The 17,059-nt window shown below is 41.1% G+C and overlaps 1 protein-coding gene across 2 annotated transcripts in view; it reads left to right on the forward strand.

Moving 5' to 3' along the window:
* The window catches only part of NEDD9 (neural precursor cell expressed, developmentally down-regulated 9), a 36,905-nt gene that overhangs the window by 10,755 nt on the left and 9,091 nt on the right, over positions 1-17,059 (forward strand). For both annotated transcript variants that reach the window (XM_053943541.1, XM_053943545.1), the window contains exon 2: positions 5,407-5,847. In XM_053943541.1, coding sequence (XP_053799516.1) covers positions 5,407-5,847 — 441 coding nt within the window. The remainder of the gene's footprint in view (positions 1-5,406; positions 5,848-17,059) is intronic.

Genomic DNA, 17,059 nt, shown 5'->3' on the forward strand with positions numbered 1-17,059 from the left:
AACAATATGCCTCAGCAGCCAAGCACAGAGCAGGGATCAGTATCCTCCTGTTGCACCTCTGAGGGATGCAGCAGAAATCCTTTGAGCTTATGGTTGGTTGACCCTTTTCCTCAAGCGTTCATTCATTGTGGAGCTGGCCGAGAGGAGTCAAGTCGGCAGCCCTGTGCTGGGAGCTTGGCACCGCCGCGCTCGGCCCTTAAAGAGAGCATTGTGTTTAATCTCGTAGCATGTAATTCATTATTCTTGCGTTTGCTTCCATGGCTGTGGGCACCTCACACACTCTCGTTACTCACGTCACTGGATGTGTTTACTCTAACAGAAGTGGTAGATGTTTCCACTACTCTCTTTAACTCTTGCCTCTTCCCTCTTCTGCCACTTAGCCTCATCAACAAACACCCTCTTCATCCTCCAGACTATGAATTACAGAATTTGGTCAGTTCTCCTAACTGCAGAGAGGGGCAGCCAAAACAGATTGTGATCTTCAACGTATTTTCATGCATCTTTGTCCAGCTGCAGATGTGTCAGCCATCAACTGCAATAGGCTAAGGAGAGAGTAGACACCTTTGACAGTTCTGTAATAGACCTCCTTTATACAGCTGAATTTGGCCTGTAGTTCCTTCAAGATCTGAGAAGAAAAATAGCTTACAGAGTCTTATTTATTTAGTTTGGGTTCTGCAAGTAGAACAGCTGACAGTTTTCAGAGCAGCATCTTTTGCTTACTGGGTCATGCATCCTAGGTGCAAGAGAAAGAAAAATCTAAGGCATGCAGAGAATACAAATTGCATCTTTCCAGGTTTTATCTAATGGACTTTAAATGGCATTAAGGGAAACTTCAGACAGAAGTTTCAAATTCCAGGTTCACTTTACCTAGAGAGAGCTCAAAAGCTTTACTTTTGCCTCAACCAATGTAGAAAGTTGGGACCACGGGCACTGCAATCTGCATTTAATCTTGAGAGTATCCATTTCAGTTCCATTTCTTTTAGACAATTTCTGACACATGGCATCAGCAGAGTCTGCTGAGCCTTTTCCTGCAGTATGTTCCAGCTAAAATCCCCAGGCAGCAGTCATTAGGGTCAGACTCCCTTTCACTTTGACCTACTGACAACTGAGATAGCACTTTAACAGAAGACTGTAAAACTTCTGGTTTTCAGTGATTTTGCATAAGATGTTTTCTACTGCACTCATGAGCCCAAGGTTAAGAGGAATTTAAGCTTCTTGAGAACAAATGTGGGGTTTTTTTTGTTTTGCTTGTACATAGCATTAACACTGGGGGGGCCTGACCCTGGCTTCAGCTTCCAGACATCCCAGTATTGCTAGCAAGGCTTGACACAGAAGCTGAACTGGGTCTTTCCAATCCACCATGAGTTGTAGAGAAGCACTCAGTACTTGAAGTAGGGCTGACACAGCACCGGGAGCTCAGGAGAATGGAGCTGCTGCACAGAGACCACAGGTATTTTTGGATTTTGAAGAGGGCACCACTGCACCTATCATGTAATTAATTTAACTGAACCAAAGGAGAGCAACAAGCACTTCCAGTATTAGTCTTATTAAAAGAAGCTGGTAGCTGCCAGTATCTTCATTTTATGAAATGCAACTGATTTCTATAACAAAATATTTTTTTTTCCTATCTAGCATCAGGTAATTTTCCCCCTGCCTTTACAGAACTTGAATTTGTAGTTCTGCATCTGTTGCCCTCCTTTTTTTTTTTCTTTTTATTGGGAATATAAAGGGACTTCTGTGCTACTTACCAGTTGTGAAAACAAGTTCCAAGACTGTTTTCTCATTGCCCTTTCTCTGTTGCTGATTTGTCTAGGAAATGGGCAAGGGTTTTTTAGCACTTAGTGATACAAAAGATCACTGCTGTGCTTTTGTCTTCTCATATCCGAACTTAGTGCTTACTTGGTGCTGGTTCTCAGACAGTCGAGTGGACAGATCCATGCCTCTTCAGAGCAAGTCCAATTAATTTCATGTAACTGTCCCCACTCTCTGAGCTGATGAGACCAATGAGAAAGAGTATTGATTATATAGGCTACAATGCCCACAGAATCAAAAAATTATTCAGATTTGTCAAATCTTTGGAGATAAGGCCCACAAGTGTTGAAAGATGTCTTTGATCAAAATTTCTTTCTGTGTGTGGAAGAGACTACCATCTTGATCACCACAGCAGGTTAAAGGTACCTCTGTGGTTTCCAAATGCTTTCTTTCTGTGGTCACAATTGCATTTTTCTCAAGGCTGATTCTGCTGACTCGTGAAAGTGACTGTGACACTGTTTCTGAAGCTCACACTAAGCAATCCTGTGAAGGAAGAATGAAGTCAGGGAAAACAGAGAAGGTTTGCTTAGCAGGAGCAGTGCCTTTGCTGCTGGCACCAAGCAATAGGCTTAGTGTTTCTGGTTCCAGTGCTTATTTGGAGAAATATTTTTCCTTCTTCACTGTTCCATCAGTGACTGGTGCTGGTGGCATGGCTCTGGGCTATTTAAAAGGTCTTGGGGAAATGGCTGTGGAACAAGTGGCAACCAATTAGTATAATTCACGTACTGGTGCCTGAGTTAACACCAACAATGAGAATCTGAAGCTGTTTGCAGCAAAGAAGTTCTTGAAGCACATCCAGAAAGTGTTAATATGCTGCATGCCAGGTGGTGAGAAGGTCACTGGGACAGAGATAATGAGTAGCTAGAAAAAAAAAATTCACATGGGAACTTTTATCAGCTCTAATTCTACCACCATTTCATCTTTGTTCTGAGAATTGCTTTGCTGTAGAAGCTAATCAAGCTTTTCAAATACCTTTAAACACCAAAGTATAGAAGAATACTCATTTATCATTGATTTAGCCTGCTTGGTTAGTGCCTCCCCCACCCAGCTGTAATCTTCCTCCTTTAAACAGCTCCTCTGTGAAAGTCTTAAGTTGCACAGGCTCTGGTCCCATTAGTAGATTTCCCCTGTGAAAGACATGCTAGAAAGAAATGTGGAAAGATAAGAGATTGATTTGAATATTCAGATTAGGCAGGAGCTTTTGTTTTCTGAGCTTCAGATTCTGCTAAACAGCCTGCTTGACACAGCAAGAGCATAGAGGTAGTGCTCAAGAAGAGACCACTGGTTTTGACCACGCTTAAATAATAATTTTCCAGTCCTGCCAAGGCATAGACAAAAATTGCTCCCTGCTTTATCTATATTCAGATATCTTAGTGTTGTTGACTGATGAGCTGAGTAGACGTACATCAGAGGGAATGGTGGGCCCCAGTGCTGCTGTTTACATGGGAGTTCAAAATGGCAATCCGGCTTTTCCAAGCCAAAGCTTAATTTATACCAACCTCACTAATGATGCTGATGAAAGGTAAAGCCAGTGTTTCTCATACATTTGAAAGCTGATCTCCCATTTGGAAAAGAGGAAACTGATCTCGTTCACCCCATTTCAACACTGCATGTCTTGGGAAATGCAAGTTTGCCTACCTTTTATGTGATATCTGAGCTTATCCCCCTTCCATCCACCAGTCAGCCCTGCACACAACCTGCTACACTGAGCAAGGTCAAACTAAAGTTTCTGTCTCAAGGAAGCACAGGAATGATGGGAAAACATCAGTGTGTCAACAGGGAATGATATAACAAGTGAGGGATGATAAAAAAAAATGTTCTGATATGTCCAAGGAGGAGGATAAATATGACAGATAAAAACACTAAACTGTACTTGATGCTATTCCTTTGACATAGGAAAGAGAAATCTTTAAGGCAGCTGCATATCCTTTTTGGTGGATTAGCACCATTTCAGTTTGTGTACTGCATCCAAATATTTCAGCTTGAACACTTCAGATCCAGGGCTCTGTATATTTTTTCAAGTGCTTACAATCAGATTATAACCATTTCTGCTGACCGGCTTCACTGAAAACCAGGCAGTCATGGAGCAATTGTTTCCAATATGTCTGGAAATATCACCAGAGCCAAGAAATTAAATCTTCATGGCCTTTTTGAGGGGTCCAAGAATGTTAGTGCAGACAGCCTGCCTACTTTCCATTGAATACCTTGGCCGGTTACTCAGAACTGGATGTGCCATAGAGACCTGCAAAGAAAGAGGAAAGGAAGGTAGTTCCATCTGCCAGATGAGGTGGTACTTACTAGTAACACATCACAGCCAATAATCTTACATCAACTCAGAGCTGGCTTAAAACTTCATAGCAGAGGTACTGCTGGGAATAGAACCCCAATAGGACAGAAGTCGGGGCAAGCTGCAAAGCCTGCCTGAAACACTGGGCAAATGCTTGGGGGTAGAGTTGTGTGAAGTTCCTTGTGTTAATTGTACTGCTCCACTTGACATAATCAAGCAAAATGTATCTAAGAGTGCATAAACTATGTTGACACAAGTCAAAGACACTCCTTGGCTACCCTAAGACTCCCCTTAAGTCACACACAGAGACTCTTTATGGTGCTGCTTGATACCTACATTCTTACATTCTTTGAGATGGGCACTGCTTTCCTCATGGCATGGGCATGACCCCACTTGGGGTCACTGGGCACATTATTTTTTAGAATTATATTTTTCTCCTGAAGATCTTTCTACAGAAGGTGGACCTCAGAAGAACCATGTTCTTTGAAGTTGTTCTGGAGGTTTTGTTTTTTTTTTTTTGTGTGGTGGTGGTTTTGAGGCAGCAGGGGAGGAAGGGTTTTATCTATTAAGCTTGTGCTATGCTATGCTGTGCCCCTGAAGAAGTTTGTATAGAGTGAGAAGGCACAAAGCTACATGCAAAGACGAGCATCATAGCTCAAAACCTGTGATGTTTTGTCAACTCGTATCTTAGATAGTTTTTCTTACTAAGTGGTCTACTGATCCATCACTTTCAAGGCAACTGCAGGTGTCAGCTAAAAAAAGCCAGGCCACTGTCTTTACAGTAATGGGATCTGCACCTCTGTGGAAAGTCTTTTGGGACCCCACAAATGTAAAACTGTGGGAAAAACTATTCTGGATTGCTCACTTCTTCTGAGTCTTGTTCAGGTTTATTTTTAATGGCTGCTAGCTGGCTGTAGCAGTACACAGAGCATGTTTGTAGGGAAATCAGTGTCAAGAGATGAAGGTACAAGCCCCTCATTCACGGGAAGAGCACCTCAGTGCCAGGAGCAGAACTCTCCTGACTTTCTGTCTGTTCAGGTGACTAGGCCATATAAAGAGCTTCTATCTGACCCACTGTTGCTGGAAAACTTCTCACTAGCAGTGTTGCTAATGCATAAGCCTCTTAATTTTCCCAGCTTGGGACAGAGGAATCCTGTGCTGTATGATTTTCCATGTTCTTCTGATTTCCTGCCCACTTCTTTTTCAAATTCAGTTCTTATTTTCTATCACTTAGAATGTGCTTGAAGATATAGAAAAAAATCTGGCTTGTTTGTTGATTTGCTATTCTTGCCTTTGTTTTTCCACAGAATCTTATGGCAAGAGCCCTGTACGACAATGTCCCCGAGTGTGCAGAAGAGTTGGCCTTCCGCAAGGGAGACATCCTGACGGTGATAGAACAGAACACTGAGGGTCTGGAAGGATGGTGGCTCTGCTCCTTACACGGCCGGCAAGGCATCGTCCCAGGCAACCGTGTGAAACTCCTCATCGGTCCCGTGGTACAGGACAGTCCTCCTGGCCAGGATATGCCCAGCTCAGGATTGATGAGTCAGCCCTTCAACCACCAAAAGATCTACCAAGTGCCAAGCTCACACGCCTCGGCACGGGACCCTGTCTACCAAGTGCCGCCTTCCCACCAGAATCAGGGAATTTACCAGATACCCACTGGTCATGGTCTGGTGGGACAAGATATTTACCAGGTGCCACCCTCCATGCAGAGGTGTATTGATGGTCCAGCTGTGGTTAACAAGGTGTGTGCATTTGCTTTTACTTCATAGCTCCAAAGCAGCTCACTTGTGCTGAGAGAAGTGCGTGATTCAGGTTCCTCCCAGGCTGAAGCACATTTGGCCTGTGGCACTCTCACATTATATGTTCAAAAGAGCTGCTGCAGCAAGATGAACTCTCCCACTTATTAATGAACAATTACATCATCTGCCCAAGTAATTTTTGTTTAATTAAAAATTATATGCTGTCTTGCTGGAGCAGTCCCAGTGGGTCTAAACTACAAAGAGGAATCAGTGATTGATGTGACAAGGGCCATACTTGTAAGAGTGAGGAAACAAGAGGATGATGATAATGAGGGATGTTTTAATACGAAACCTAAACCTTTTAAGAGTGCACTTGATATTTATCTAAATTTTTTGCTTAAAAGTGAGAACTGCAGCAGCTCCATGATGTAGCCATTACTGCATTATTGCATTATGTGGGTTCTCCCTTATTCCTTCTTAAGTTCTCCCCATCTTCTGCCACTCCCTCATTTTACCTTCACAGGATACCTGCCAGGTACCCTGGTGACTGAAAAGGATTAAGGAAGATACCCAAGGAAGGAAGTATTACAAAGCCAGAAAGAAATTCTTTCAGTCCCTCCATTCCCAGTTCAACAGTTCCAGATACCAGCATCCTCCTTACCTTTAGAGCTTAAAGCACAGCATTAATATCCAATTTATGAGAGTGGATGATGGCTCTCTCGGGAAGTTCTTTACTGGTTTAAACTTTTGCCTAATTGAGATTGGCAAGGCCATCTGTTTTGTGGTTTTCCCCCACATCACCCACAAGTCAGCCTTTTTCATATCAGACCTTTGGAAGATATCTTCTAATGTTTTTATTTCCTTGTTATAATTTCATTTTCCTTGAGAAGAATAAATGGATTTTTTGCCTTCTGAGCAAGAGAGAAAGATCTGTGAAACCATTCCAAGTCAATTTATAAAGAGGTTTGCTTGCTCAGCTTTTCCATAGTTATCTTTTATAGGCTGTGCAGGAAGATAATACAAGAAAATTGCACTTGCTGCACAGAGATAGGAGCTTTGTTGGAGCAATTACATGAGTTTTCTTGATAACTCCCAAATATTTTCTCTCATTTCTTTCTTTCCATGAAGACTACATACACTGAAATATTTTCCAGGATATTCTTTGCCTATCCACAGTGGATACCCTAGAGGGTAGGCAGTGAGCACCTTTTAGGGTATGGCTGTAGGAAAAATTTTACAGCAGTGTTCAGATGCCCCAGCTATCCAGCTTGAGCACAGGAGATGCACCATACAGCAGATCTGCACTAAGGTCTATAGGAAAGCCCAGGGAATTCATTTGGAATGAGCACTATGTGCCTTCATTTTAGTACCTGACTTGCCTAAATACTATTAAGATAGTTTGCTTAGCATAATGAATGTGTTTCTACTCCATGCAGAAAGAATTTTCCAACTGATTAGAGGTTTCTTCTCCCTCTTCCCACCCTCTCCAGCTCCAGTGAAAATAACAGGACATTCTGCATAAACTTGTTGGCTGCTAGGACTGTGTTAGAACCCTTGAAACACTAAGAGACTGAAATCTTTGTTTTCGTCTAAGTGCAAAGTTCTTGTTGAGATAGAAAAATCAGAAGCTGTGAAGCACCTGTTTTCTCCAAGTTTCTGCCTAGAAATTTTTCCAGCAACCTTGATTATGATTTTTTCTGAATTCAAGTCGCCTTTAGCAAGTTATCTATTTGTCAGAGTTGTGACTTGTTTTCATTTAATTCCTTGCAACCATGAAAGGCCAGCCTTGCTGCTCACTGTAAAATAACTAAACATGCACGTTTATAAAGCATTTCATCCTCAGTCAAAGTAAATGCCAACCTGCTTAGCCCTAGTCAATATTTGCTTCTTGCTTTAGTCCTGACTTAAATTTATTTAGCCCAAGAGTCCTTAGTCTCAGTATTCACTGTGTTGTATTAGTGGCTGGCAAACCTCATGGCTGCATCCTTGTTTGACCAGAGGCAGATAGGTCTCTTGCTCCTTGGAATTGCTCAGTTCTGCATAGAAAGGAGCCCATTGGGATTGAAACTGTGGCATGCAAGGGACAAGTTACTAGTGAAGGAGGTGTCTGAGGTAAAACTACTACATTCTGTATCATCTTGATCTTGCTAAGCTGCTTTTTTACAGCTACAACTCTGTGCTAATGCCTTTGTGAAAAGCCTAATTAAAGGGAAGAAGCACTTTAGCACTTGTCTCCTTTGTAGGAGGAAACAGTCTGCCCTCCAAATCCTCCTCCTCTAGGGATCAGTAAAAACAATCCTTAATATTAAGAAAAGCTGGGCATCTTGAAGATTTGAATTGGGGTCTCTTTGCTTTGTCTTCCAAAATGAGTAATACCTTTTCTAAGACTTGTGACACCTGCTTCAAAGGCTTAAATGAGCCACTCTGCCTCCTTCCATCAGCAGAACCAGCTGGTCAGCAAGCTGTGTATTTTGGTAGACATAAGGATGTTGAAGGGTTTTGCTGCAAGATCTTGCTGCATGCAGGTCTTCTCCCTTCCCATAACAGGAGTTAGAGAAGAAAACTGTGTCCCCTGGACACCAGTCTGAGTGGGACCAGCAGCAGTTTTTGTGCTATCCCTTTCTGCACGTGTCTGCTTGCTTCCCTTGTGCAAATGTGTGGCTTGGCTGCCATACAGGTTTTGCAGGCAGGGCTTAGGAGCTGCTGTCAGGCAGGAATTGTCTAGCCTTGAGCAGCAGTAAATCAACAGCAGGCATGTTATTAAGCTATGCTGAGGTAACACATCTCCTAAGCCAGCAAGGCAAAGCGAGTCAAAAAGGAGTCCTGAGGCAGGTAATTATAGTGATTAATTGATTCTGGCCAAACTGGTTGCTGACAACAGACCTGTATTGGCTCCCTCTATCAAATAAAAATAGCACCTTCTAGAAATCACTCTACCAATCACAGAGATAAGGAGGGGTGGTTTAAAATTAGCCTTGGTTAGCCCCAGGCTTTTGCAGCTCTGCTGCAAGTTCAGTCACAAAACGGTTCCACCCCAAAGTGTGGAGAGCATCTGAGGAGCATAAAGAGGTGGAAGCTGTGTCTTAGAATTTATTCCCTCTTTCTGTGCTCTACCTTGGAACGTACTCTCTTTTGCTGCAGCCAGCAAAAAGAAAGAACTTTCAGACAAATCTGACATTCAGGAAACCTGGATTTTATCCTTGTCACAGAATTCTGCATGGTCTTGAGTGGTGCTTTTGCCTCTTGTCTGCAAAATATGTGGGTTAATTATGAGGGAACTCATTCTGTACAGACTACTTTGAGAACATCCTTTGGGAAATGTACCGACAAAGCACAAAGATTCTTTTGCATCTGTGATTAATCATTAGTTCACACCTAAGCTGTGAAGTAGGGAAAGCTACACATGAAAAAAAAAAAGTCACTGCCATAATTTAAACACTCACTTTCTGGTTCAGTGTTTCCCCTAGCTGATCTGTTGTGCTGTCCCTGCGATCCTGAAAGTAGCATTGGCCAAAAAAATTAAGGGAATTATTTCCTTGTTGGAAAACAGCTTTCTGTAGGAACCAGTAGCTGTCAGGAGAACTGTTGGTCAAGGAAACTCTGCACAAAACAGATTGAGACTGATGTTTGACCAGGGAAGAGATCGGACTGTGGGAGTTACCAGCCCTGAACTAGAGGTCCCACAAGGCACGGACCAACTCAGGCAAATAGAGATTAATGCCAGCTTGGAACAAATCTCCTTTTTGGTTTGTTGGTCTGTTTGAACTGGAACGCTGAGGTTCAGGAAACACTCAGATTTATCCACCTTTTAAAGTGGATAGAGCAGAATAGGGAAGGAACTCATCTTCATCCCCCGTTTATTTCCAAATATAAATGCGTCCTTGACAAATCCAGGGTTTCACACCCCACCATCCTACTATCTCTGCCTTTATCAAGAGGTCACTGCCTTCAGCAGGAGGTTTGGGTAAACCATGGCTATGGGAACGAACCTTGTTCCCTGGGTTTTATTTATGTTAAGAGTCATGCTGGTTCAATGCATGAGAAAGTAGAAACACCACGCCACAAGCAGCACCACCCTGACAATTCTGGCACAGACTTCAGTAGCAGGAGCCAGTTAGCCACATTATGACATTTTTCCTTCCAATTACGCAACTAAGTACTGTCCTAGCTGGGAAGAAACAAATGGCTCCTTATAATGTTAGTTCCAGAAATAAGCCCACCTTTATGTTATTGTCTTTTTTTCCTTGCCTATTTTCACATTTATGAAATGAGAAGAGAAAGACATTAAGCACAGTAAAGAGTTGTGTGACAGATTATTTTGTTATCAGAAAGAATGGGATCATATCTAGTGTTTTGCTGTTTGTTGGTAAAATGTATTTACATACCAAGATAATGTCCCCATTTACCCTCAGGCCTGAAATACCACAGTTTCCTGTGGGGGTTATATATGGGATTTCCATATATGGCCCCAACAGTGATCATATAGTTCCTCTTCTCTTCTGCTTTCACATTACAAACTCTACTTTGGGGATTTGTATCCCTCGTAACAAAATATTGCTTCTGTGTTAAAGTGCTGAGCACACAGGAAGTTTGCTGAGTGCAGCGGGAATGGTAACACATACCTCAACACTCAGAGCTCGCTTTCACAAAGTGGGCTCTAAAGGATGAAAATACCTCAAGTTAAATGCAAGCTCAGTGGTTAAAACAGCACACAGCTGTTTTCTTAGGATCGGGAGTTTCCCTTGTAACTTTCCATGTGACGTTAATAGGAGAACAATCATGTTACTGATAAAAAGTCAGTGCAGTTAATCCCTCATCCACAAGGCAGAGTAAGCAGTAGTTAGTCACTGATGTGACTTGTAGAGAAAAAGAAAAAGTCTTTTTTTTTTCAAGAAAAAGACTGCATTTTATTAGGCTGAGCAAATATATGAGCTCAGCATTACTCCCTATTCCTCCCTGAGCACAGGGCTCTTTTTCATCAGTTCTATTTGTAGACCAGAGGCATGCATTTTTTCCCCCTGGAGTATCAGAAAAAAGGCCAATCCTGCAATCTCATCCAATAACCAAGGTCTCCAGGGACAGAAATCTGTCTGCACAAGAGCAGGATCAAACCTTTGCTAAAAATAGTAAAACAACAGTAATAGCAATAATAAAAGAAAAATGAAAGCTTATGAGTTCTTTCTTGGTGGTTAGAAACCTAACCTGAACCCTTGGTTATGTCTGATACAAAACACCAAATTCAGGTAATCTAAATTGCCCTCTAAGTACTAAAAACTAAGTGCAGCAGCAGAGCATTTTAGGAAAAAAAATTCCACATGAGTGGAAAACTGATTATTCAGAAAGTGAATCTCATTATGAGGAGGAAGTGTGGTTTCTGGAGATAGGAAATGGGGAGATGAAGACAGGTTTCTGGCCATCAGAAAATACAGTTCTAGTGAAATCTAAAGTCTTGGCAGGCATTCTATGATTTTTTAGATGTTTTGATTTGGAGGATGACTAATTAGCATCAGAATATCATCATTCCATATGTTTGCATGAAACATTTCAATTTTTCTTTTTTATATAGCAGAGGCAGTATTGCATCTTTTTTATTTTTACCATGAATCTAAATTAATCTTTCTCCCCAAACAGACTGTTAAAATGAGAGCAAAGTGAAATTAAGGTAGTTAAGTTCCTAGGAGACAGGAACCTTTCGTAAGCCAGTCTATCCCTAATCCTTAAAAGACAGTAATATATTCCCATTGGGTCTTATCATCAGAACTTTTACATATGCACAATCAGTCGTGGCTGAAGTCTGGTATAATTTTTATACAAATGCAAAAAAAGCAATTAAGGATGGAGTTTATATCTGTTCAAAAGGTGTCTTTGCCTTCCATAAACTTGCCAAAGTAAGCTGTGCTAATCTAAACACCACTTACTAGAAGCACTTGTCTGTACAGCTGCCCTGAGATACCCATACCGAAATGGAGCCAATACAGCTTGTGAGCCAGAGAACCTCTACAAATGAGATCAAATCTAATCAAGCTTCTTCCTCATGGAAGGTTTTATTTGCCTCTCTCTCTCAGAGCAGCGTAGTTCCCAATTTAAATGATTTAGGGGCACTTCCATTGTTTCTGCCCAAGTGTACCTCTGAGAATACTCTTGTGGAATTGAAACTCTCTGGCAATGCTTCGTCTCAACCATTTTTTTGCCCACTGGGAAATGCTGATTCACAAAAACTGAAATTGTTGACAGGGAAGGATCTGTTCTGAGAAATGTCTTAAAGGAAGGGAAACAAGAAGTCATGGAAATACCCTGTTACAACAATTCCCAAATGAAGCTTCTTCCCCCAGTCTAGAAATTCAATATAGGAGGAAAGAAATAACAGAAAAAAAGATTAAATACCTCAAAAGAATTAAAATTATTTGTATGAACTGAACCAAACTGATTTTTGTTTGTGAGCCTTTAGGATTTCATGTCATTCACAACATTCTCTGCCCTACCTGCCTTAACACCTCATCCGTTTTCTATCTTTCCTCTCCTCTGTCCAACTTGCCCTAAACTTGGGCTTCTGTCTTTGAAAAGAGACAGTTATAGTACTACCAGCACAGAAAACAAGCACTGGTTTGCAATTGGTTCTTCATGTGACAACCTTTTTAAAGTGGGGAGACTAGACAGGCTGGGATGCCAAAGTAAGATACTCTTTTTTATCATGGACAAGAGACCCGAATGCTGAAGTGCTGAGTTTTGCCACATACTTTTCATTTATCAAAACTGCTCAGTTTCGATAAATGAGATTAAGCTCAGACTTAATCACAGTTTTCCAGAGAATGCTTTAGCAGACACACATATTTCTCCACTAAAACTTACCACACAATAATTGGGGAGGGGGTTCTTACTCAGTAAGACCCATCCATAGACATTATTTCAGAGTTCATCACCACAGTATTTCAGAGTTCATTGCCTGTTCTATCACCAGTCCCGTAACACATCAGCTTTTTGGCTCTGTTGGCCAATGCATGCAAAAATGACGATGTCTCTGTCTGTCTAAATATGAGTAATTGTCATGGAGATGACATGACGCTGGTAAAACTCTTATCAAGAATGTTAGACAACTCTCTTCTTCACACTCCTCTTTAAAGTGCTGATAATTTAATAGCAATGGTATGATTTGCTCATCTCGTTCTCTTCCTCTCCTCTCAAAAATGGGGCATTCTCAGAAGTGTTGGTTTGACTCTCTTTAATTACATTTTGTAAGCAAGAATGACTCTTACCAGAATCTTGGAAATACCCCTTCCCAGTCAGCCTTGCAATTCAAGGCCAGCCAGCACCAAGCCTGTTCCACTGAAGCAAGCAGAAATGTTGCTCGTAACACAACTGGCAGCAAGCCCTAGAGCTGATATGAGAGAGAGCCGGATCATGTCACGAAAACATCATAAAATAAATTTTAAAAAAATACCCAGTCAAATATTGCCAGTTACAAAGCTGTTGAGATTTTTTTTGTGCTTTGTACAGCTCATTTGGTAAGATCTAGATACAGACCTTTTTATCGGCATTTAGTTTGCAATCGTGAACATCAGTGAGAAAAAATTCAACACTATCATCTAAAGCTATGGCTAATGCAAGTTCAGCACTATTCCACCACACTTCATAGAGCCTCCTGTCATTTTATACTAATCAGAGCTTATAACATTTATGTAACTCCACAGATTTATTTCTTTTTAAAATTGTTTGGGAAGACTATAAACTTGCACTTCAGATTTAGGAAAAAAACAGAACTTAAAAATAGTGTAATGACCCTGCTTTTGTGTACTGATTAATGGAAGAAGTCATACCAGAAGTTAAAAATTCAGGATTAGGCTAGTTGCAAAGCAGTTGGGTATACCTTTTTCACCAGCAGTGAGGGTTTAAATCCAGGCCAGCTTGGGATGTCATATTTTTTTATCTTAAATTTGTTTCACAGCTTGTCCTCTATATCTTCAAGACTCAAAACCCAAAACTTGTGTAAGTCTTGTTGAAATAATACAACCTCAAAATTGTAACACCCATTTTCCTTGCATGATGTTGTTTACATGGCAATACCTCAGGGGTGCTTTTTAAGACTGGGCATCTACCGGTGAGGCACTTCATAGGCATGTTTAAAAGTTTGTGTTTAAATGCCTGAGCCTGCAAAGTTAAGCATTTTCAATACACCATGAATAAGGGACATCTGGACCTGCTTTAGGTTTTGAGAGCATTTACAGCAGAATCTTCATATGTGTAGGTCTTGGACAGCAAATTGAGATAGTGTAGGAGAAAATAAGCAGGTCTTTTAAAGATAAAAGCAGCATCAAAAGATAAATCAGTTCTGTATCGGGGTAGTATTTGTCATGTGTTCTTATCTTCACACATCTGAGTATTCTAAGAAATCTCAGTGGTGAACGCCCCCTCACAAACAAGCAGAGGTGTCACAATGCGCCTTGGTGCCGCGTTTCTTTTTGACACAAGCTACAGCTGATAACTCACTCAGCCCAGAAAATCAATACTTTCATTTCTGTCAATTTCCTCTTGCCTGGCAGAGACATTTGGGCCTTAGCACTAGAAACAACTCACAGTTGAGTTACAAGTCCAGTGCATCAGAAGAAATGCCTCTACAGACTTCCTCCCCTCTCTTCCAGCTTGTGAGACTTGATCAAAGCTCTCCAACACCTCAGTCTTGGCAGAAAATACTACACCAGAACATTTTGTAGTGGCCCAATGTTCATACATTATTTGGATTAAAATAAAGTGCTATGAGTTCATAATCTTAAGACCTGTAGCAGCTTACAAAGCCAAACATTGATAAGAGTATCCTTAGCACATGTGAAACTCCAACCTTTACTCGTTGGCAGCAGAAAAATACACTGTCGTTGTATACAGCAAATAAGTAAGTAAAAACATGATTGCTTGTTTTTTTCAGAGCAGGCAACAGAAAGTGATACAGTAGGTATTACTGTCAGGAAATTTATTATCAGTCACTGGAAATCCTGATGCAGCTTGCAGAAGACATGAGTGGAAACACTATGTGCTTTCTGTGAAAATGACAGGTTTAGCCAGCTAGCCAGGTTCTTTCAAATACCTAAATTACCTGTGTTTTTCAACCCAACCTTCCTGCAATTCAGCTTAGCCACTGAAAATTCACCAAGGGGAAAAACTTGTAAAACATTTATAGAGACACACATGGCTTCCTAAGTACATCCAGCAGAACAGAAAGAAGGGCTAAGAAGTGGTTCACTGCCTGATCTGACATAATTCAATGGCTTCTGTCACTGCCTTGCAAAAGGCCAGGACCTCAAGAGAATAGGGAGGTTTTTTTCCCTTAATTCTCTCTGATATTTGTCTACATTCTCTTTGTCTATTTTATGCCTGTTACAAGCCTAAGAGAGCCCAGGTGGATGTTACATATCCACTTAAGGGACTCAGCAACAGAATTTCAACAATTAGAGCATCATGTTAAATTTAAAGAAATAATTTACAACACTAAACAGACACATTTCCTTACTCTTTGATTCATTTTTCCCACACCCAGGCTTTATGCCACCCTGCTTTCATGCACCACCACCTGGCCTCCTCCAGAGCAGAACTCTTCCCAGGGTAAGCAGTGGATAGCAGTAGCTCATCAGCTGCTGAGCCCTGCCTGTGGGGTGAAGAGGAGAGCATAGTGGGGTGAAATATGTGTTAATACAGTTATCTGTCCCGATTTAAAATATATGCCCCTTCTTTTCTACCTTCAAAAAGCACTATTTAAATCTATTTAAAAAGCAGCCAACAGGCATCAGTGGGCTCTTGAGGCTGAGAGGCCATACCAGGAAGTACTAAGCTGCCATTTTTAGCTCCCCTCTGCCTGTGGTTTGTGTGGGGCAAGGTGTTGCAGAGGTGCAACATATCTCTGATCAATTCTGTCACCTGTAAAACTCACTTGTTTCCCATCATTCTGCATATCAAGAACTGCAGTTCATGAGAACAAGCCAGATTCTGCCCTCACAGTACTGCTATAAATTCAGAGTAATTTTGTTTGCTTCAGTAGGTTTATATGCTCTTTGTCCTTGTGAAACAATGTAAACTACAGTGTTGTGTGTCTGCTATAAGCACGAGAATGATCTCTTTGCCGTAGTTAGGAATGTTCTCTGTTGCAGCCTAACATGCATTTTAATCCTGGGAGAAATAGAATGTTGGTTTTTCCCCCCCTATATTTAGGAAAGCAGGATTTAATGAACCACAGGGCTGGATATTTTGTAAAGTACATGCACATTCAGCTCTTTTTTCTTGGTTAGGGACATGCCATTGGCATGGAAAAGGCCCAAGTAATTACTTTGGAAGAGCGTGGTCTTCAGCAAGAACAGAACAAACTTTCTGCTCAGTTGTCTTTGTTTTGCAGTACTGAAAGTTTGAAGGCTCATTACATGTTTCACTAGGGCCAAAGCTGGTCCCTCTTAGCTGCTCTGCACGGATTAAGTGGTTAACAATGTTTTGAGAATGTTGTTGGGCTAGATAGTTTGTGGGAACACCATCTGTTTCCTTTAACATGTAAACAAGGAAAATTGCTGGTTTGAAATGCAGGATTATTTTTTTATACTTGGGTGACCACAGGCATTCTTAAAAGAGAAGAGGTAAAAGGGAAAATAATCATCATGAGGTATGTATGAAGTGCAATGGCATTTGTTAGAAAATAATTTTGTGAGTGTCAGATGGGGCTGCTATCCCTGATCTAGAAGTGGCTAATGACTTCCTTTGCAGTCACCTCCTTCCTTCTGAATTCATCTTCAAAAATAAACTACCATGAAAAATAAAACCATAAAAAATTGTTCAACAATACATTGGAAGGGCTGAGTATGCCATTCAGAAGCAGCAAGTTAATTTAATATATTTATGGGTAAATATCCAAAATCAAAAGTTACTTCTGACTGGGTTTGTATCTTTCACACTTCATCTGCCCAGCTACCCCGCTCTTCCTCAGACAGAAGAAGCAGTGCAACCCCATGTCCTGATGACCCATGTGAGGTCATGAGAGTAAGAACAAATGCCCCACATTTTTCCTTTGTCAAGTAGTGTGGACATTCTTTTAATTACTGTTATAAAATGTTTACTCAAGATAAGCTTTGGTGATGAGCTTCTTCTGTTCTGAATTGACCAGGAATAAGCAGTCCAGCTTAAGAAAAAGTGCTGGAAGGAAAGAGGATTGAAGGTACAACAGGAAACATTCTTGTACTCAGGGCAG

Source organism: Vidua chalybeata, chromosome 1 (genome assembly GCF_026979565.1).
Source record: "Vidua chalybeata isolate OUT-0048 chromosome 1, bVidCha1 merged haplotype, whole genome shotgun sequence".
Taxonomy (NCBI): Eukaryota; Metazoa; Chordata; class Aves; order Passeriformes; family Viduidae; genus Vidua; species Vidua chalybeata.